Source organism: Acomys russatus, chromosome 25 (assembly GCF_903995435.1).
Source record: "Acomys russatus chromosome 25, mAcoRus1.1, whole genome shotgun sequence".
Classification (NCBI taxonomy): Eukaryota; Metazoa; Chordata; class Mammalia; order Rodentia; family Muridae; genus Acomys; species Acomys russatus.
The window spans coordinates 45,789,637-45,811,864 of record NC_067161.1 but is presented as its reverse complement, the minus strand read 5'-3'; the positions used below and the strand labels follow the sequence as shown (position 1 = coordinate 45,811,864).

General features: G+C 44.0%; 1 protein-coding gene across 1 annotated transcript in view; it reads left to right on the top strand.

Moving 5' to 3' along the window:
• The window catches only part of Myocd (myocardin), a 95,855-nt gene extending 74,696 nt beyond the window's left edge, over positions 1–21,159 (top strand). The window contains exons 8-14 of the mRNA XM_051167352.1: positions 2,465–2,736; positions 3,481–3,634; positions 11,258–12,154; positions 13,947–14,090; positions 14,999–15,127; positions 17,707–17,764; positions 20,184–21,159. Of these exons, the coding sequence (XP_051023309.1) occupies positions 2,465–2,736; positions 3,481–3,634; positions 11,258–12,154; positions 13,947–14,090; positions 14,999–15,127; positions 17,707–17,764; positions 20,184–20,755 (2,226 nt within the window). The 3' untranslated portion in view covers positions 20,756–21,159. The remainder of the gene's footprint in view (positions 1–2,464; positions 2,737–3,480; positions 3,635–11,257; positions 12,155–13,946; positions 14,091–14,998; positions 15,128–17,706; positions 17,765–20,183) is intronic.
• The last annotated feature ends 1,069 nt before the right edge of the window (positions 21,160–22,228 follow it).

The following is a 22,228-nucleotide window of genomic DNA, read 5'->3' as shown; positions in this document are numbered from 1 at the left end:
GCACACAAACTTTCCAAGTTGGAGCCAGCTTGAACCTGAGCTGGAGTTAGTCAGCAAGGTTGTTGCAGGTGGCAGCAAACTGCAGGGGAAAGAGGCAAGTGGTTGCACAGCTGGAGAGGAGACCTGGGCCCTCTGATGAGGATCTGTCTTCTGTAATTTGGTAAAGGGGTGTGTGTGTGTGTGTGTGTGTGTGTGTGTGTGTGTGTGTGTGTGCGTGCGCACATGCGCGCGTGAAGATTTGAGTTGGTAATGCACTAGGAAGTCTTGGGATTTCTAGCTATAGGGTACCTTCTTCCATTTTTCAGTTGATCAATCCCACAACCTGGGACTTGAACACCACAGTAGATCCATCCCTGACCCACTTTCAGGAAAATGAACGTGTGAATCTCCTGTGTCTTGTGATTTGTAAAGATAAAAACAAACATGCAAATACAGCCCAAGTATCCCCTGTGCCCACACACTGTCTTCTGGAATGTTCCTGATACCTGTACTGAGGCAATATAGGGGAACAAAGACAACCCTAACCCTCCTCCAAGTCAAAGCAAGTCTGAGGGGATGAGGCCTGAGGTGCAGGGGGGAGCTGGTCGCCAGACCCTACAGACACTCTGATTAATTACAGAAGTCTACATAAGTCTAATTGATTAATTAGAAGACCGACCGAATGATGAGTTTGGAGAAATAAAGCTACCAAGCTCACAGGAATGCTCCCAATCATTATTCAGTAGTCTCCAAAAGAAAGACTTGGTTAACACAAGTGCCTGCAGCTATAGGGTGCTGGAGTCAGAATAAGAACGTTGTAGGTTCCTTGGCAGGCACACTCACATGTGCTTCTTGTGGTTGAAGTCTGGAGGCAGCCTCTGGACACTGGACCTGCCAGCTGTTCAGGAGCTCCCTCTTCTGTACAATGATGGTACTACACCTTCCTTTCTATTTGACACCCGTGCTTTCCCTTTCAATCACCTTTTATAAGATCCAATTTGGAACATTGTGATGGGTGGATCGGGGCCCAGGCGGTCTGCTCAAACTATTGCACTAACCAAGGACAATACAATAGTAAACATCAAACCCCTGCTCTGATCTACCCAATGGACAGGACATTCTCCACAGTTAAGTGGAGAGCGGGGACTGACTCTGACATGAACTCTGGTGCTCCATATTTGACCACCTCCCCTTGGTGGGGAGGCCTGGTGGCACTCAAAGAAAGGATAAGCAGCCTACCAAGATGAGACTTGATAGCCTATGACCATATAGTGGAGAGGAGGCCCCCCCTCAGTCATAGACCTAGGGGAGGGGAATAGGGTGAAAGCGGGAGGGAGGAATGGGAGGATAAAAGCGATGGGATAACAACTGAGTTGTAATCTGAATAAATTAATTAAATAAAAATAAAAATTTTTCAAAAGGAAAAAATTAGACATAAACAATAGTTTTATAAGTAGAGTTTAAAAAGTTTGGAGGAAAAAAAAGTTTGGAGGAAAAAGAGTTCTGATCTGGATTTTTTTTCTGATCGATGATAATAGACTTATTATCTCTTAGCATATGCAGACCTTTCAATTCCAGAGGTTATGTATAAAATTATCCTTCACAAGGACACTTGTTACTGTGATCTTTAAAAAAATGCATGTGTGTGTGTGTGCATGCGTCACAACACATGCATGCGTACCACAGCATATGGGTGTCAGGAACAACCAGTGGAAGTCAGGTCTTCCCGCTACTTTGGAATTTGGGAGTGAAACTCAAGGCTTGGCAGTAAGTGCCTTTACTTTCTAAGGCAGCTCCTATGGCGACCTGTCTAGGATCTTTATATTGAGCAGTAAATATCTTCTTCACCTTATATGTGATGAAATTTAGATATAATAGTCTTATATATAATCGTCACACATTTCTTTTAATTCCCAAAGTTGTGTTCTTAACTCTCCTCACTGTGTGCAGATCAGATTGTATGACGAGTAACTCTTGGAAACAGTGCAGTGGTTGGGTAGCCCTCCCCATAGCAAAGAACCATATTTCAGAGGGTGTGGCTTCCTGCCACCTATGGGTACTTTTGAAGGTAAAGGGAAGGAAAGTGTTCAGGTGTGCTTGACTTTGAGAACCACAGTGCCAACCTCACCTAAGTTCGTGTCATTAGCAAGTCAACTTACCATGAGTTTAACATGAGGTGCTTGCATACACTCTCAGGAGCGACCCTCACAAAGGAGTGCTAAGCTATCTATAGGTTTTACATAGGCCACCGAAACTTTGACTTCCACTGGACTCTACTCCAGCAAAGCTCCAAGAGCCCGTTGCAAGGTGTAAGGTGCCCATGTGCCATGCAGGGTGGGGGGATGGTTTAGCCACAGAAATGCTCATCTGATACACGAACGCTGTTGGGAACTATGTGCCATGCCTTACTGTATCCCCGGGATTTGAGTGAAAAACCTCCTAACCGCCACCTAAACCACGGGTCATATCTCCCTTCTCTTTGCAGGCCAAGTCTTTGGGTGATAGTAAGAACCGCCACAAAAAGCCCAAGGACCCCAAACCAAAGGTGAAGAAGCTCAAATACCACCAGTATATTCCCCCAGATCAGAAGGCAGAGAAGTCCCCCCCACCCATGGACTCTGCCTATGCCCGGTTGCTACAGCAACAGCAACTATTCCTGCAGCTGCAGATTCTCAGTCAGCAACAGCAGCAGCAACAGCAGCAGCAGCAGCAGCAGCAGCGGTTCAGCTACCCTGCGATGCACCAAACACACCTCAAGTGAGTGCGTCGAGCTGGGGTGGAGGCTTCGGGGCAAAGGAGGAGGATGGCTTCTCTGAAGGGTGTACCTTGTTTTACATGGCGACCTTGTCCGGCATGTTCAGACTATGGACTATCTTTAGAAAACCATGCACACATTTTTTCAGGACCATAGGGCTAAGAGGAAGCAAATAAGGCAAGGTTCTTTGGAGGAAAGGGAAAAGCTTGGCATCGCCAAACTAAACCGTGGAATGTATAAGAATGCAGAATTGACTTTTCTGGCAGTTCAAGCTCGCTGCTAAGGATCCGAGTGTCGGCTTTGGAGACTGGTCCCTATGCCCAGGCTGTGTGCCTGAATTGCAAGGTTCTGTTCACACTCCAGGTGGTCAGCATCCTCACCCACACAGTTAAAATGAGCTTTGTTTCACCTGCCTTTGGCCACCCTCGGGGCACAGTTTCAGTTATACCCAAATCTTAGCATCATTAAGAGTCTTACAGCCCACTCAGGCCTCTCCAGAATAGTGCCTTGGCTGGGTCATGGATGCACATACCCGTGACCTCTACACCCCAGGCTCCGTCAACTCCTTTCTGTGTCCTCAAAATGAATTTGGGAAGTTTTCTGCAATTTGCTGTCTCATTCAGGCTACTGTTTCTCCCTTCCTCTTCTTTACCTGCCTGATCCTTATAGGGAATTGCTCTGTGACTTGTCTTAAGCATAGCCCGCACTGAACTGATTGTATCTGTAAGTGCCTCTTTGTTTTTCAGAGAACCAAACGAACAGATGGTCAGAAATCCGAATCCTTCCTCAGCACCGCTGAGCAGCACTCCTCTGTCCCCTGTCAAAAACAGTCTTTCTGGACAAACTGGTGTCTGTGCTCTCAAACCAGGCCCCCTTCCACCAAACCTGGATGATCTTAAGGTATACAATTTGATCTGATTTTTTTTCTTAAAAAAAAAAAAAAAATGAGCTCAGCTGTATGTTGTCACTAGTTTCTTTGCCACCTGACATTTTAAGTAAAAAAAAAAAAAAAGTAGAAGTGGGAGAAAGTGTGGTAGAAATCCAAGGGTGTTGCAGAATTTATGGTGCAGAGGCCAAACCCAAACTTGCAGGTCCTGTCTCAGCCTCACTAGGCTGTTCAAGCTCCTAGCTACACTCTATAGTGCCCCCTCAGCATAACTAAGTTACCAAGAACCAGTAGGGATAGAGCTTAGCGTAGAGCAGAGGTGTGCAGCATATAAAGCTTCCAGAATGTTCTAAAGCAATGCTCAATTTCATGATAAACCTATGACAATTTTTGGCGAAATACGAGGAAATGGAAACCATGGGAATTGCTCTTCATATAGCTAAAAACAATCCACATAGCTAATGTGTCCATATTTCTTCCTAATGCTTTTGAGTTTTTTTGTTTGTTTGTTTGTTTTGGGTTTTTTGGAGGGGTTGATTTTTTTCAGACAGGGTTTCGCTGTGTAGTGTTGGCTGTCCTGGACTTACTTTGTAGATCAGTCTGGCCTTGAACTCATAGAGATTTGCCTTCCTCTGCCTCCCTGAGAGCTGGGATCAAAGTTGTGCACCACCACACCCAGCTCACTTTTGAGTTTGTATTATTTATTTATTTATTCATTCATTCATTCATTCATTCATTCATTCACTTTACATCCTGGTGGTAGCCCCATCCTTCCTCTCCTCCCAGTCCCATCCTCCCTCCCCTATACCTCAGAAAAGTGAAACTTTAATGTAGCCTTTCTATTAGAAAATGGTGAGTATACTTGTGGAATTTGAGTGATTTTTAGTTCATTTTATCCAATACAGATATTCTTAAATAAGTATCTTGGTCCTCACTGAATAAGAAACAATGTTAGTAACCCACTGGCAATAATATAATTTAAAACAATGCCCTGTTCTTTTACTTTTCCAAGTCTGGTGACGTCTTCCCTGAAGTGACAGCTTGTTAAATGGCACATGCATGCCAGCAACTTATTACAGCTCACAAACCACAGGGATCTATATCCACTCAAATAATATTGGGTTTCTAGTTGACCTTGGTATGTTTCAGAGCAGTCTTCAAGACTAACATGTTCACCCTTCTGTCCAGTCTCCCATCAGGACTGAGCAGAACGGATACATTTTTCTGCAGTGTACGGACATGATCCCTCCCCCATCACACTGTCAGTGATGGAGCTCCTTTGTCTGGTTCCCACTCTACACACTCCAAAAACCATCTTAATCCTAACAATCCTCATAGTCTTCCCTGGGCCAATCCTGGCTATTTCTCCATTATCAGTCTTCATTATTGCCTTCATCTCCCGTTTTAACCCTCAGCTATAAATTTGTTATAGCAATTATTTCAAATTGAAAAATATCCCATGGCTGCCAAGAGCCAATAAAATACACCCTGATATCAAAGGTTCCTCTGGTTCTTCTACAGGTCACACTAAGCTTGTTTTTTCCTGGCATCTACACACCTAGATAAAGATGCTAAACACGTAATGATGCTCTTTTGGAACTTTGAGGTCAGCCCTTCCATTCCTCATTCATAAATACAGAGAGATAAAAGAGGCCATCTTACCTTGAAAACATTATTCTAAGTGAAATAAGCCAGGTCAGATACCTGACGAGTTTTCTTAACTCATGTGTAAATAGGCAGAAAGACAGAAAGTGGAATGGAAGTCACCAGGACCATCTCAGAAGGACCATAGGGAGTAATTGCTTAATGTGGACATAGTTTCAAGCTGGGATGAAAAGAAAGTTCTGGAGATGGAAGGCAGCATAGATGTGCTTGCTGAAGCTAAACGTGTGTAATTACCAATTGCCAAGCAGTAGACTCTACATGATGTTTATTTTACCATCACTTGTTGTTGTTGTTGTTGTTATTATTATTATTATTATTATTATTATTATTATTATTATTATTATTATTATTTGCACCTAAGTAATTAAAGCATAAGAGTCCTGGATTAGGAGGGCTGGAGAGCCCCAGAGAAGACATAGTCTAGAAGTGCTGGTGGCATTAGGGAGAAGGGAGCACCCAAAGGTGGTTCCTCCTCTGTATCTAATCTCGGAATCATTGGTTGGTGACAATCACATAGTTAGGATAGGTCAAGAATATGGTGGTGGTGGAGACAGTAAGTAGCATTTTTAACTAGCCGCTTGACGTAAATTCCTATTTGGTAAGGTAGTCTTATTGGCCCAGTTTTTAAAACTTAAAAATAAAAAGCCAGAGCCTTAAAGAGGTTCAACGACAGGCAAGGTAGTCAATTTACAAGCGATGAGATGGGGTTCCATTGATGCTCGCAAAGGCTTTGCCGATACTGTGAGAAATGAGAAGCGAAAGAGTGAAGGGAGGAAGCTTGGCTGGATTTGACCTCTCACTTGGTGTGTGGGGACATGTGTCCTTGAGTCTTGTGGAACTTATACCAAGAACAGAATTGTAGGGTTCAAAGAAAAGGACCAGTGACAAGCTTATTCAGTTGGAAATGCTGAACAGTGACCAAGAGAAGACCTAGCCCATTTCTGTGATAAGAAGCACAGTAATTCACTCAGCACAGATGTGCTGCAGGACACAGGGTCATAAACTTTAGAATCCTTGGCTAAGTGAGCAAAGTTGAAACTAGAAGAGTGAATGAGACCATGAGAGAGAGAGAGAGAGAGAGAGAGAGAGAGAGAGAGAGAGAGAGAGAGAGAGAGAGAAAGATGAGTGGGAAGGAAAGAAGTGCTGGGGCGAGAAGAGGGATGAAGGCCGCTCACGTTGCACTCACATTTGCAGGAGGATGGAAAAGAGGGAATTCTGGAAAAGAGGGAATTCTGGAGGTGATCAGGAGGTGACACAGGATATAGGTGGTGTTTCCTTAGTAAATGTTTCACTGTATAAAAGTAGAGGAAAGCTGGGTGTGGTGGCGCATGCCTTTAATCCCAGCACTCACCAGAGGTAGGCGGATCACTGTGAGTTCAAGGCCAGCCTGATCTACAAAGTGAGTCTAGGACAGCCAAGGCTACACCGAGAAACCCTGTCTCAAAACAAACAAACAAACAAACACACACACACACTCAAACAAACAAACAAAAAAGTAAAGAGGAGTCTGGTTTCTCCTTGTAGAGGTATCAGAGTTGGGGAGATAGCCCTGTGAATAAAGTGCTTGCCATATAAGTGTAAGGGCCTGAGTTTGGTCCCCAGGGCCTATGTGTGCAGGGTACCACACTGGCAACCCCAGCACCAGGGAGGCAGATACAGAAGGATGCCTGGGCTCGTTGGCCAGCCTGGCTAATTCAGTTGTGCAACCTCCAGGACAGTGATAGACCCTGTCAGAGAGGGAAGAGGGAAGGGGGAGGACCTGAGGTTGACCTCTGGCCTACAGAGAAACAGAGAGATTAGTGGTTTTTCATAGTACATTGACTTTTTAAAAATCTTATTTCTAAATGAATTAAATGTGAGAGAGAAAAGGGAAGGAACTAAGAACTCTGAAAACTGGGAAAAATATCTGGTGGAAATTAAGAAATTGTCCACCTTAAGGTGATCTATATATTGTTATTGCTTTTCATCTGGAGATAGACACAAAGAGTCGTGCCAATTAAATTATATAATTTGACTCAGAACAATTTAAGAGAAGAAGAAAAGGAAGGAAGTTTTGTGCTACCTACTCTTGAGTACGTTAGGGTTTTCCATAATAAGTGATTTTTAAAGTTACCAATAATTAGAGCACCAGTGAAAACAGAGTGAGGTATGCATGTTCACGCCGTCATCTCAAGCAAGCCCACACAGCCGATAATCAGGAATTTTAAGGGAACTGAACTCAACGCGTACTCATTTTATCTTAGACTGTGATCTGCATTATTTAATAATGTAGCCTAGATTATTCGCTGCAAGAACAGATTCTAAAAATAAGTGTCGAACTCATTAATTTTTAGTAACTCAAAATTAAAACAATAATGGGTTGCCATCTTGCATTTTTTTTCCAAGCCAGGAAATTTAAAAGGAAAAAACAAAAAAAAAACAAAAACAAAAACAAAAAACAAAAAAGCTGTCCAGCAAGACCGTGAGGAGAAACAGCTGGACACAACACAAGTGGCTGTGGGGTTTCCCCCGCAGCTCTTAGTTGATTGTATCATGGCATTTTAAAACTGAAACATTAAAAAAAAAGAAAGAAAAAGCTGAAACCTGATCCTGTAGTGTAAAGTAAATGGCATTTTAATAGACAAGAGCCGGAGAAAATATGGCCTTATGCTTCTTCCGCCCTGAAATGTATGTGAACACATTGTGTTTGACAGCAGCTACTTAAAAAAAAAAATTATGCCACCCATAAATTTTTGACATGCTTTCCTTAACACGCCATGAACATTTTCCATAACTTTTAATGTTCAATAAAAGTTATATTTTTAATAACAGCCAATCACCCCATAACCTAGTTAGCATTCCGCTCCTGGGCGTTTAACTTGCTGCCAAGTGTTTCACTATTGAGAATAGTATTTCAATGCCCTCTGTATATACATCTGTTATCTTCTCTGATTATTTCTCTCAGATAACTGTATACACGTTAGATTGCTGGTTAAAAATACATTCATATTTTTTATCCAGATATGGTAGCACATGCTATTAGTCCCAGCACTCAGGAGGCAGGGGCAGACAGATCTGAGTTCGAGTCCAGCCTGGTCTATAAATGGAGTTCCAGGACAGCCAGGGCTATACAGAGAAACCAGGTCTTGAAAACCCAAACAGACAAAATCAAATGAAAACCACACTGATACTTTTTAGAGTTCTTGAAGGTTATTACCGGATTTCTCTCTCCTGAGCAGTCTGCTGTGGAGCCACCTGTTGAAGCAGGGCCACCCCAACATGAGTGTGCCCACATGGGTCCTGCTGCAGGTTAACATGCAGCCCGCAGCTCAGTGGTGTGGGAGGGAGGGCATGTGCACATCTCACCAGCTCCCAGACATTGCTTGGCTGCTGCTTGCAGGAACATACCCTAAACAGGAAGATAGTAAAGTCCTTTAGCTTGCTACAATCTTTATTTCCCTGCTGCTTTGCTTAAAAAAAAAAAAAAAAAAAGGTTTCTAGTCACTTGCTTGTCACTGGGTGAATTAAAATATGCCTTTTATTTTAATTGCACTATTTCTTAAATTGCTAATGACTACACACACATACTATGTGACTTTTAAAAACTGTTTTGTTTTTTAAGAGTTGAGTGAGGTACCTTACTTATTTTTTAATCTTAGGTCTCAGCCTTTTTCTTTTTATTAATTTTTGTTTGCTTATTTTTTCATGTATATGAGCATTTTGACCACATGTATATATGTGTGCCATGTGCATGCTAAGTGTATCCAGAGATCAGAAGAGTGTGTCAGATCCCCTGAAGCTGGAGTTACAGCTGGTTGTGAGGAACCGTGTGGGTACTTGAATGGGACCTGGGCGTCCTCTGGAAGAGCAGCAAGTGCTCTAAACTACTGAGCTGCTTCTCCACCCCCTTGCTCTTTTATAATGATAAGCACACTTGATGTGTTCTTGTCTTTGTAATTTATTATTTATTCTGCCATTGGTTTCTTTCCAAGGATTGTTATTTTAATTTGCATTTTGTATGGGGGGGTTGTTTGTTTGTTTGTCTGTTTTTTTGATTTATCAAAGTTTGAATTTGGGTTGTGGATATTTTTATAATTACTTTACTTGCTTTTGTGTTCAAAAGCTGTGTCCCCACAAAAGAGATTTCCTTACATATTCATCTGTTCTACAGAATCATTGGACTGTAGATGTTTCATGCCTTGATCATAGAAGTGATGTGTCTCTAGGGACTATTTAGAAAATGCACTGAGGAGTAGTGCCCTAGCTAACACTTTGGCATACATTCACTAGATAATTTTATAAGCAATATAAGTTTAAATGTATACGTGCATTATTTAAGTTATTTAAAACAGCATAAACTCAAGCTTTCTTTCAGTTAATAAGTAAACTATAAACAATTATTCATCACATGATGCCAACAAACTTTTATAGCTTAATCTTAGTGGATCTTTGGTACCCCATCATTTGCAGTAATTTTTACTTAACTAGTTTCCATGCCTGTCTATATATCATGGTTTACAACTTGTGAACGAACATTATAAGAATGTGGAAAATAATTAATTACATGTGTAGTGGTATAATAATAATAATAGTAATAATAATAATAATAGCCTTACATTGCACAACCATTTTCCAGGCACTATCCACGTGCTTTTATAAATTCATGTATGCCCTTGCAAAAATGTTTAAGGCAGGGATTAACATCCCACTTCAAAGAGAAAGCCCTGAGGATTAAGAAGCTAAGAACAAGAAGGGCCTGGTTTTATCATCATGAACTTTCTTCAATATGCAGTTGCTATCCACCCTGTCACGAAAATTAAAATAGATCCAGCACATCGCTGGGCATGGTGAGGTATGTCTGTCTGTAATCCAAACACTGAGAAGGTGAGGCTAGAGGGAGGACTGAGAGTCAGAGGCCAGCCAGAAAAAAAAAATGAAGACAAAACTCAAAGCCCAGAGGCTGAGGAGGTGGAGGGTAACTCAAGAGCAGACAACTGGTCTACCATGTGCAAGGCCCTGGGTTCCATCTCTTGAGCAGATACACATTTGTGTTCAGGCACAGTCACATATGCAAAAACACAATCTTCTCCGCTCCAACGTATGTTCACATAACGTCTTATTCTTAAAGTCTGATCCAAGACCAGTGACATAAATGTCTCCCTGGAATTGTTATAAATGGATGATCGTGGTCCCTATTCCAGACCTACTGAAGCCAAACTCCAGGATGGTCCCATAATCTATGGGGTTGTTTGTTTGTTTGTTGTTGTTGTTGTTTTCATTTTGTGTTTTTTTTTTTAATCAAACCCTTCAGTGAGCAGGTATGTTTAGATATGAGGAGGAATGCATGGTAGAAGAAGCCGGAATGCCTGATAATTGTTGCGGATTACTGTTAGACTTGTGAGTTTAAACTCAGGAAGACACCATGAGTCTCCTACAGAAATGAAGCAGGCTGAGACGGGGTTGGAGATCTTGTGGCTAGGTTGGCCTTACCAGTGGGTTAAAAAAACCACTCCCATGACTATAGCTGTGAAAAACAAGGCACAGATTGCCTTCACTATAGGGGTTCCATGTGTGATTTTTTTTTTTATTTACAGTGGTGTTAAATAATATACATTCTATATGTATCATATTTGATTTTATTTTTTATTCCTGGGCTAGTGATGGCTGCCAATATTTTCCTGTTGGGCGGCAAAGGTGGTCTGAGGCCATGGGAATAGCTGCCGCTCTGCACAGGCCTTATAGCTCAGCTGGCTTGTTCCACCAGTTAGGCGTATTCCCTGTGTTTTTTAATTCATAATATTTTTACATTATGATGGATTTAGTCGGAGATAAAGAAGAGTAGGTAAATTTGGTTTAAACCAGAGCAAATTATTTTTTAAAAAATATTAAACGAGAAGTGGATAGGCATTGTAAAGTCCCATGAGTGTATCCCAAAGCTCCCTAATTTAAACAAACACAAGTACACTGCACTAACGGAGCCCTGGTTCCTTTAGGTATCAGAATTAAGACAACAGCTTCGAATACGAGGCTTGCCAGTGTCAGGTACCAAGACAGCACTGGTGGACCGGCTTCGACCCTTTCAGGATTGTGCCGGCAACCCTGTGCCCAACTTTGGGGACATCACGACGGTCACCTTTCCTGTCACGCCCAACACCTTGCCCAGTTATCAGTCCTCCCCATCAGGCTTCTACCACTTTGGCAGCACGAGCTCCAGCCCACCCATCTCCCCTGCCTCATCTGACCTGTCGGCCGCTGGGTCCCTGCCAGACACTTTCACCGATGCATCACCTGGCTTCGGCTTACATGCGTCCCCGGTGCCCGCCTGCACGGATGAGAGCCTGCTGAGCAGCCTGAACGGGGGCTCCGGCCCCTCAGAGCCTGACGGGCTAGACTCTGAGAAAGACAAGATGCTGGTGGAGAAACAGAAGGTGATCAACCAGCTCACCTGGAAGCTGCGACAGGAGCAGCGGCAGGTGGAAGAGCTGAGGATGCAGCTGCAGAAACAGAAGAGTGGCTGCAGCGACCAGAAGCCACTGCCCTTCTTGGCCACTAGCATCAAGCAGGAAGACGTCTCTAGCTGTCCTTTCGCAGCCCAGCAGGCATCTGGAAAGGGACAGAGCCACAGCTCTGACAGTCCTCCTCAGGCCTGTGAGACTGCTCAGCTGCTCCCTCACTGTGTGGAGTCCTCAGGCCAAACCCATGTACTCTCATCCACGTTTCTTAGCCCCCAGTGCTCCCCCCAGCACTCGCCCCTGGGGGCCCTGAAGAGCCCTCAGCACATCAGCTTGCCCCCATCGCCCAACAGCCATTATTTCCTGGCCTCCTCTTCTGGGGCTCAGAGAGAGAACCATGGGGTCGCCTCACCCAGCAGCAGCCAAGCGTGCACACAGGTAAGCGCGGAAGGGTTTCCTAGAAGCTAGGCACCACCTCACTAACTCTAGTGTCCTTGAGCCTTCACGGGTAGCCTTCCCATCACTGGTTGGCAAACTCAGAAGGCTTGGAAGACAAATGTCTGGAAATCTTAGCTTCTGTGCCAAACTCCTCAGCTTTACCCTTGTAGCACAGACGCACTCCTAGACAGCTTTGCAACAATGTATAACTTTCCAATATAGTTATCTGCAAATTCAGGCCCTACTTATCCGCCACCCTCTAGTCACCGGGCTACGGGGGTGGGGCAGGGGAGTATCTTTACTCTGGGGGAAGACAGGTGCTAGGTGGTGAGGAAATAGGTGGTCCATCTTATGGAGAAAGAAGAGAAAAGCTGGTCAGTGTGAGAAGGTGAAAGTTTACACCTTCTGCTAAAGGGGTCAGGACCGTGACTAGAAACCTTGAAAGAGGTAAAGGAGGAAATAATGTTAATACTTGGGATGAAAGCTTGGGAGAAGCATCAGGTGAAAGGTTCCTGGGGTTAGAAGGCAAGTTAGAACGCAGAAACATCACAAAGAGCTGCAGAAGACGAGTGAAACTAAGGGTTCAAAGGCCACGCCCAATATTAGCAGAGGCTTTCCTTTTGTTCACTAAACTAATAGATTATTAGGAAAGGGTCTAGAAGACCATCTGAAAAAGAAAAACACATTGTCAAAGACTTATAAACTCTAAAACAACTCACACTGACCCAAGCCAAGTGCCTGCTAAGTGCCACGTACGATGACAAGTCATGAACAGAAGCCATCTCGTTCATGGCCACAGCAACCCTGTGGCTCCAGTTTAGTGCTTTGATTTGCCATTGAGAAAAATGAGTCCTGGGAATTAGAACTGCCTAGAAGCCCAGGATTAGTTGATGTTTTTAAAGTTTGTAATGAAACGCCGCTACCCTGAGGGTGGGGTGCATGGCTAGAGGCGATGAGAACAGAATTTCACAAACCTATCTGAGCAACACATTCACCCCCGTGGTGCCCACCCCTGCGAGGATAGACTGGAAGGAACCGGGACTAAAATAGCATATCAACACCATTCATAAACATCTATTGCACTCACCGGTGTCCTAGGCAACGAAGGTTAAAAATAACCCTTAGTGCATGGCTTGGGCCATGATTTTCCAGTTCGAGGATATCAGTGCTAATGGAGAGAAATAAAATGGTACAATAATTCGTTACTTACAAATTATAAGAGAGAAGCAGTTTCATGAAGAACAAATAACACGACTGGTCTCTGGTGTTAAGCCATGCAGCATGGAATATGTGGGTAGGGTAGAGCTTAATGGTGAAAGCTGGTAGAGTCCTAGAAGGCACTAAAAAGTTAGTTCTAAAAACGGGAAGGCTAGGTCAGGAGGTCAGTAGACTTGTCTTTTGTCCATGAAGCTGACGAGTTTTTAAGAAAGTCTAATAGAGAACAGATATTCCATGTGAATAAAACACAGGTAGGGAGAGTATATAAGGTTACAGGAGGAGAATTTGGGCTCCTAGAACCAGGTAATATCTGTAGTTGTGGAGAGCTTTGAACACTTACATAGGTGAGGTACACAGAGTCTCGTGGTGGATATGTGAGAGCTAGTGGAAGTTTCTAATGCCTGGGTGCTATGTGCAAAGCCAGCTTTTAGATTCGGTCACCTGCCAATAGAATTCAGGAATCTTTGGAAATATCAGAAACCTGAGGGCAAAACACAGGGGCCAGAAGTGTCAGCCAAAGCCACACTCAAGTATGCTGTGGGGTCTTGAATTTGTCACGTGTTTCTCCCTACAGAACTCAGGGGCACCTGAAGGCCATCCTCCTAGCTTCTCTCCCCCATCTTCCAACCTCCACCAGTCTTTCTCTGGCACCCAAGCAGACAACGGCCATAGTGCTGGGCTCAACTCTTGTCCCAAAAGCCCAGTTATTCATCCAAAGGTCAGTACCAGAGAAATTGACAACAAACCTTTTTCTGTGAGGATGGGGATTGAAATTGGACCTTGAGGGAGAGTAGTGTTGGAGACAGAGACAGGTACACAACAAATTCCTATAAAGAAATGGGAAACTGTCCAGAGCTAAGTCTCTGTAGAGGATGTAGAGATGGTGCTCATACACTGGTGAAAGGAGTGGGAATGTGGCAAGTTCCCAGAGCAACAAGAGGAATAACACAGGAATAACCCAGCAAAAGGCAGGCATGGAATAACTGGGCCACATGCCTGATGTGAGCTAAGGAATGGACACTCTCACAGACTAGGCACGCACAGAAGACCACGTTCACAGTTACTGTGTGAAAATGACCCAGTTTGGAATGACTTGACCCAGGGAATGAACTACTCTGAAAATCCCTGGGTTAAAGAGCCTCTTTGTATTAGAGTGAGCTCACGTCCCTTTCTCATCATCTAGGAGAGAAGGGTTCACCTGCTAGGTGTGGTGGGGCGGCACATACCTTTAATCCCAGCACTCAGGGTGCAGAGGCAAGAGTGTCTTGGTGAAGCTTTGAGGCCAGTCTGGCCTACATAGTAAGTTCCAGGACAGCCAGGGTTACACAGTGAGACCTTGTATCAAAGGAAGAAAGGGAGAGGGACGGGGACTGTGCAGTTTAGGAAAAATAAATAAATTAGTGAGTTCCGTTAAGACTCCACTAAGAATGAATCCACAGTGGCATGAACTGGCGTTAACCTATTAGATGTTGTTTGCTATCTCCTCACCTAAGGCTTATTATTAGCACTTGGTGGTTTTGTTTGTTTTGTTTTGTTTTTAATGTGACCTGTGGCTTCTAGAACACAAGCATTGTCCCTTGGGACCCATGGATTGAATGTTGCTCTCTGTATTGTATCCGCTTGCAGATGACTGGTTTGCAATCTTCTGACAAGGTGGGGCCCAAGTTTTCAGCTCCATCCCCAACTTTTCCTAAGCCAAGCTCCACGGTTTCAGAGATAACCCAGCCCCCGTCCTACGAAGATGCAGTAAAGCAGGTAACTACATGGTTTGTTCTCTCCAGTTCTACAAATGGACTCAGCAGGCAGGACTTTGTAGTGTTAGGCATTGTATGTTTTGCGGATTCTGACTTTGAGTAGGGCCTCCCCAGCTGAGTGGGCAAAGTGTATTCCATATGAGCTGAAAACAGTGCTATGTGTATGTGCAGATAGCTCCAAAGTAGGATGGCTCTGCTGATGACTTTTTAAAAACCTTATGGTATTGTAAAATGGTGTGTACTCAGTCCAGATTGTATTTTGAACTTGAGCTTTACCATAAGCTAGTAGCATGTGGTCCAGTGTTCTGGGTGCTGGGCAGGCACAGTGAGCCACAATTCCTATTGCCCAAACACAAGAAAAGGCAAGTGTTCTCTTTGTTGAACTAGGGCTACGTGTATGTAATGCTTTTTGGTCTGTGATAGTACTCATTTAGGGTGCCTTTACTTGGCTATAGCTCATGATAATCTGAGGAACACTTGTCACAGCTGGGCGATTCAAGGAGAACAGGCTGAGCAGGCAGTCACAAGGCTTGGCCTTAGTGCCAACTCTGTCACCTGCGACTGTTTCTAAGGTTGGATGCACACTCAACTTCTCTTCAGGAAAAGTAAAGTATCTACTCTGTAAGGACTGTGGATAATCTAGTACTTGCTTCATTGTTCGGGCACGTGATAGGTGCTCAGCTCTGAGAGCAATTGTCAATACTATACTTTTCCAACTTCTCAGCCTTAAAACTCAACGACCTTGATACAGTGTTGATAGTTGTTGAACCTGAGTATTAGGTGCAAGGAGAGTCATTGACTCCAGCACTTACATTTGTGCTTGTAAAGCTTCAGAATTTAAAAACCAACAAAAAGAAAAACACACGTGATTTTATATTGTCAGCCCTCTGTGTCTGCATTGTACCAGGCGCGGCCTGAGCACACTGGGAAAGTAAGTCCTGAAAGTTCCCACAAGTAAGCCTTGAACTTGCTGCCTGCCACATGTTGAAGTGGAATCCATCCAGATGAAAGGGCTGTCTTGAAGCGGCCTCTGGCCATTTCACAGATTGCCCCACCTCTCCAGCATGTGCATTGGGAGTGTCAAGGGTCAAGTCTCACATGTTGTGTTAGGCAATGTGACTGTTCTATCTGTGTTGAGTGTATATCCCTCCTTCTTGTCACTGGTACCCAAGCCACATAGGACAAGAGCCATTTCCTCATCGTATTAGGTAGCAAGCTCCAGAGATGACTTGCAAGTCAGGGAGATGGGTATAGGTTCTGTGCAATCACTAAGTCATTTTCTAGAATAGACGATCACCTGGAGATTTTGGAACCCACAGGTGAGGGCTCCTGGAAATAAGGCCTCTGAGGATGCTGGAGGATGGGTAGTTCAAGCAGTTTGAGCTTGTATATGACATTAAACAGCCACACCCATGTACCCACCTGAGAAAAGAGCATCCGTGCCAGGTGCTGCTTGATATCTGGTCTCCTAAAACCAAAACCAAGGCAGTAGAGTTTTCTTTGCTGTAAAAAGATGCTATGCCAAGTAGGCTTTCTTATTAAAAAAAAAAAAAAAAACACTCAGGAGAAGCAAGACTATGCTTAGGAACTCAGATGAGGACTGGAAAGATGGCTCAGAGGTTAAGAGCACTGGCTATTCTTCCAGAGGTCCTGAGTTCAATTCCCAGCAACCACATGGTAGCTCACAACCATCTATAATGTGATCTGATGCCCTCTTCTGGTATGCAGGTGTACATGCAAGAAGAGCATTGTGTACATAATAATAAATTAATAAATCTTTTTAAAAAAGAACTCAAGTTAGCAAAGACAAGGATAGACTCCCAGATTCTGCCAAAGGAACCAAAAATACTGAATCCCACTTCCTGGGCCACATCTGTAGGAGCCAAACAGAGGTAGACACAAGTTGCTTCCAAAGCAAGAAAAGGTTAAATGCTGTGTATTAAGATGTGTAATCCTGAGATGGAAACTTGCCAGACAACTGACTTGAATCAGGAGCTGAGGCTTACTCTCCAATCTGTCTCATTCTCAATTTACTGTGTGGATTATCTAGCCCAGTGGCTTATCTGTGTATGGTTTACACTAAGATTTGGTCAAACATAGACCAAAAGCCCTTCATCTGGTCTAACTAAGCTCATAACGATATTATTCACTTTAGCCAGAGGTAGAAACAACTCAAATGGCCAGTAGCTGAATGAAAACGTGGTGGAGTCACACAGTAGAGCACCATTGAGTTCATTTGCAAGAGGCATCAAGTCTATAGAGGCAGGAAGGAGAGTAGTGGCTGCTGGTGTTGGCAAAGGGCTAATGAAAGATGGTATTTAATGGTTGTAGAGTTTTAGTTTTACAGATTAAAAGAGCTCTGTGCGGTACATAGTGTTAATGGTTGCATTAACAAGTGAATGCATACTAAGAAGGACTAAGCTTTCAAGTTTTATGTTATGTTATAGTTGTTTAACTATGCCTTTTTGAATCCGTAATCAAGCCTAGTTAAAACCCCCAGAGTGCTGCTTCTAGTGCCTCTATACACAAGTAGCTGTAGCCTTTTAACCCCCCTGCTCTCTTTTGGCTAATTTGCTATAGCAAATGACTCGGAGTCAGCAGATGGATGAACTTCTGGATGTCCTCATTGAAAGTGGAGGTAAGACTGCCTTGCCCAGGCTGGAAAGATGGCTCAGAGGTTAAGAGCACTGGCTGCTCTTCCAAAGGTCCTGAGTTCAATTCCCAGCAAATACATGGTGGCTCGTAACCATCTATAATGAGATCTGGTGTCCTCTTCTGGTATGCAGGTGTACATGCAGACAAGAACACTGTATACATAATCAATAAATAAATCTTAAAAAAAAAAAAAAAAGACTGCCTTGCTCAGTATCTGTCAGGACCCTCCACACCTGTGCACACTCTAGGACATGGCTTCTTATAACCAAGGTCAGGGGCACCCTGAGTCAGGTCCACCAGGTGGACCTTCCGGTAGAGCCACTTCCTCTGAGCTTTAGATATGCTTAATTAGCAGAGAGGAAAGCCACCGTGGATGGTTCCTCACCACCTTCATCTTACGGGTACTTTGCATGGTGCCTTTCAGGCCATCCCTAGACGTATGTTGTTCTGTTGGTGCATCATTTTTCTGCTGTTCTGATCCCTGTCTTCTTAATTAAGGAAAAGAACAAACAAACAAACAAACGAGAATATAGTAAAAAACGTGCTCGTTACTCAAGCTCAATCAGCCATCTCCCACCGGATGCCCCATTCATGCCGAAACGTTACTCAACTTAGCAGTAAAAGCAACCACACATTCTTTAACCCATTCACTCACTCACTTAAGAAACACCACAGAATGTGTGCCTGGAGCTTGGAAACACAGGAAGGAATCAGAGGTCCTAAGGAGCATGTGTGAAGGACAAATGAGTACACGAGGCTGAACCCTTTTATCAACAGCGTTTGGCGTTTAACAGGAGGCAGCAAAGGCCTCATAGGCTGAGTGCCAGGGATCATGTTAAGCTCTGTTCTCTGACAACTAGTTCCTCCTTTCGGTGGAATGTAGTCTGGGAAGGGAGATGGACAGCCGACAAGAGAACTGGTGTTTCTCATCATTAACAAGGAGGAGGATGAAAGGCATGGGTATAGGTGTATGTGTGTGCTTAAGTCTTACGATGGGAGATGACTGGTCATACCAGATGCTCCTCCTTTTTATTTCAGCATGTGTCGGGGAGGCAGAATGGTGAGAACACAGAAGGGCAAGCGGGAGGGGCTAGGGAAGGCTAAGCCAGAGTTCGTCACCAATGAGTTACGTTTTATAGAGAAATGCAAGTCTGTAAGTGCAAGTATAGAGCTTGATGCTATCAACTAAAAGTGGCTGCGGCTCTGCTCGTTTGCATTATTGTCCTCACTCCACATCTAGGTAATTTAGAGCAGCCTAAGAGGAAGTAGATGGGATCTTATCAGGGTGCAGAGTTTTGCTAAGCTAAGAGGGAAGGGCAGAGAGGTGGAAAGCAACAGCGGATCAGAGAATATGTTCCAAAAAAGAAAGAAGAGATGTGGGAGGTACTGGTATGCAGTGGTTAACAGCACAACCAGTGGATTAGGTGCCTAAGAGTGCCTTAGAAATATTTGCCCCTGGAATACTTTATACATGAGCTAGAGAGGGGAAAGGAGAAGGACAGAGAGCAGGAAATCCTCCTGAAAATGGAGCTCTTGGAAGGGTGTGCTATGCTAGGACAAGGCTCAAGGAATCCAACAGAGTGGATGGGAAAGGCAAGGAACTGAGAAGCCAGCATCAGCAGTGTGTGACTTCTAATGATAACGTAGTTTTAAAAAAATAAGAAACACTGAGCTGCCAAAGTGGCTGTGAACAGGAGGGTTGTTTCCAGCCGGAAGAGATCTGACCGGAAGTCCTGCAGTAGAGAAACAGGCTGCCTTAGAAGCCACTGAGGAGAGGTAAAAAGGAAGTATCAGTAGAAAAATAGCTGTGGGATGATTGATGCTCTTCTCACAGTTGCTACCCAACAGAGACTATGCCAAAGATGCAATGTCCTCCAGTGATAGCTAACAGCGGAAGTGAAGGAAGCAATGAAGCCACTAGAGAGGGGTTTGAAAATAGCCCGGTGTGGTGGCACATACCTGTAATCCTAGCACTCTGGGAGGCAGAGGCAGGTGGATTGCTGTGAATTTGTGGCCAGCCTGGTCTAGAGTCCAGGACAGCCAAGGCTACACAGAGAAACCCTGTCTCCAAAAAGCAAAAAGCAAAAAAAAAAAAAAAAAAAAAAAAAAAAGAAAGAAAGAAGGAAAGAAAAAAAAAAGAAAGAAAGGAAAGGAAAGAAAAGAAAAAAAAAACCCAACAAACAAAAAACCCAGAGTGGACGTTCCAAGGCAAGGGTATTTGGTGAAGCTTTAGGAAAGAGAAAATGGAGAGACAAGGCAGGTGGGGGAAGGCCGGGCTTAAGTGTCAGCAGGAAGCGCGATCATCTTTTCATTTGTCCTTAGAGAAGCTCATTTGTGTTGCTCATCATGAGGCATGGTCAGTTTGGGGTGCTTTAACAATTCCCACTGGGTTTTTCCAACAGAAATGCCAGCTGATGCCAGAGAAGACCATTCATGTCTTCAAAAACTCCCAAAGCTACCCGGGTCCTCTCGCAGCCCCACCACCGTCCTCCCCAAGCCCTCGGCTTCCTTTGAACAGACGTCCTCAGGAGGCCAGATCTCCTTTGATCACTATGCCACTGACAGCGATGGACACCTAGAGGTCTTGTTGAATTCTCACAGCCCCATAGGAAAGGTGAGCGACGTCACCCTCCTCAAAATCGGAAGTGAGGAGCCTCCTTTTGATGGGATCATGGACGGCTTCCCGGGGAAGGCTGCTGAAGACCTCTTCAGCGCCCATGAGCTCTTGCCGGGGCCTCTCTCCCCGATGCATACACAGTTGTCACCCTCCTCAGTGGACAGCAGTGGCCTGCAGCTGAGCTTCACAGAATCTCCTTGGGAAACGATGGAATGGCTGGACCTCACTCCACCTAGTTCCACGCCAGGCTTTGGCAACCTCACCACCAGTGGTCCCAGCATTTTCAACATCGATTTCCTGGATGTCACAGATCTCAATTTGAATTCCCCTATGGACCTCCACTTACAGCAATGGTAAACATCTGAGATACAAGTACAGTGGGAGCTCAGTAAGAACCCCATAGGGAAGGTGCACAACCAGAAAATACTGTGTGATCCAAAAGTTAAAGGGGAGAAAAAATGGGAAGGGGAAAAAGGCAATGGAGGTTTCTGTGACAATCAACTAAAAAAAGCAGGAATAAGTCATTAAAATATGTATAATGTAATTTCTCCTAGCATTCAGCAACTGCTAATAACTTCAGAGATGCATTCAAAAATGTGCTTCCTCAGAATAAGAATGCCAAAGTTGTCTTTCACTGCCTTATCTCGTATCAATATTTTCCTAGCCCACAGTTTGTCTCAAGCGTTACTGGGCCATGAGTTCCCACTACACTTTGTCTCAGATGTTATTGGGACATAAGCTGACACTGCTAGCTGTTGTTACGAGTTTCCTAAACATCCTGTGGAAGGAAAACAAAGCATCTGGGGTATGCAGGGAAGCCAGTCCCTTGAATATTCTGGAAGCCGTCCTGTGGCAGAGAAGCTTCCCATGTGCATCTTCTGTCTTTCAGAACAGCAGGGCCTGTTTTAACCGATAGAGTCCTTAAGGCAGAGTAGAGGGACAGAACCAATCCATTCCCAGGAAAGCAAAAACAACTCAGTATCCTGCAATCCCTAAATTGTCTTACTGTGCTGGTGATCCCTGACAACTAACTAGCATTGTCCAGACAATCCACCCAGAACATGTTGCTTTTTAACCAATAGCCCAAGTGTTTCTGCCGTCTCTGTGCTCACCAGTGGCGTATAGCGGGCGAGAATGTGAATAAAAGCAAACAAACATAAAAGTCCACAAACTTCATGCCATGGACAGAGACTCTTGAAATTCTCGAATACAACTGCCTCTAGTTCCAAGGACAAGAGACAGACCATGAGAGAGGCAACCGGAGGCCCAGGGAGCCATACTGGGACAGGATAGAATTACAGAATGATGCTACTTCACATTCCAGGAAAGAGGAAATTCCATGGGTTGCTATTACAGGACTAATACACAGAGCCAACTTCTTCTACTTCTTCTTCTTCTTCTTCTTCTTCTTCTTCTTCTTCTTCTTCTTCTTCTTCTTTTTCTTCTTCTTCTTCTTCCTCCTCCTCCTCCTCCTCCTCCTCCTTCTCTTCCTCTTCCTCTTTCTCCTCCTCCTTCCTTTTTTTAATTATGAGAAGAAGAAGCTCACCTCAGTTTATCTTCCTCTCACTACTTTTCTTTCAAGAGAGCTATTCTTTATGGCTTTTGAGTTTGAATCCCTCCCACCACACACACACACACACATACACACATACATGGCCAAAAGAGATGTTTTCAGCTGACATTCTCTTATTAAAGCCATTTTTAGAACATTAAAAGTCGAAACTCACTCTTCACATGTGCATTGGCTGCAAACAGAATTCACAAGAATTTCCTTAGGAAGAAACTGGGGATGTGGCCCACTGGTCACAAAGCTTGTTTTATTTGTGTTTG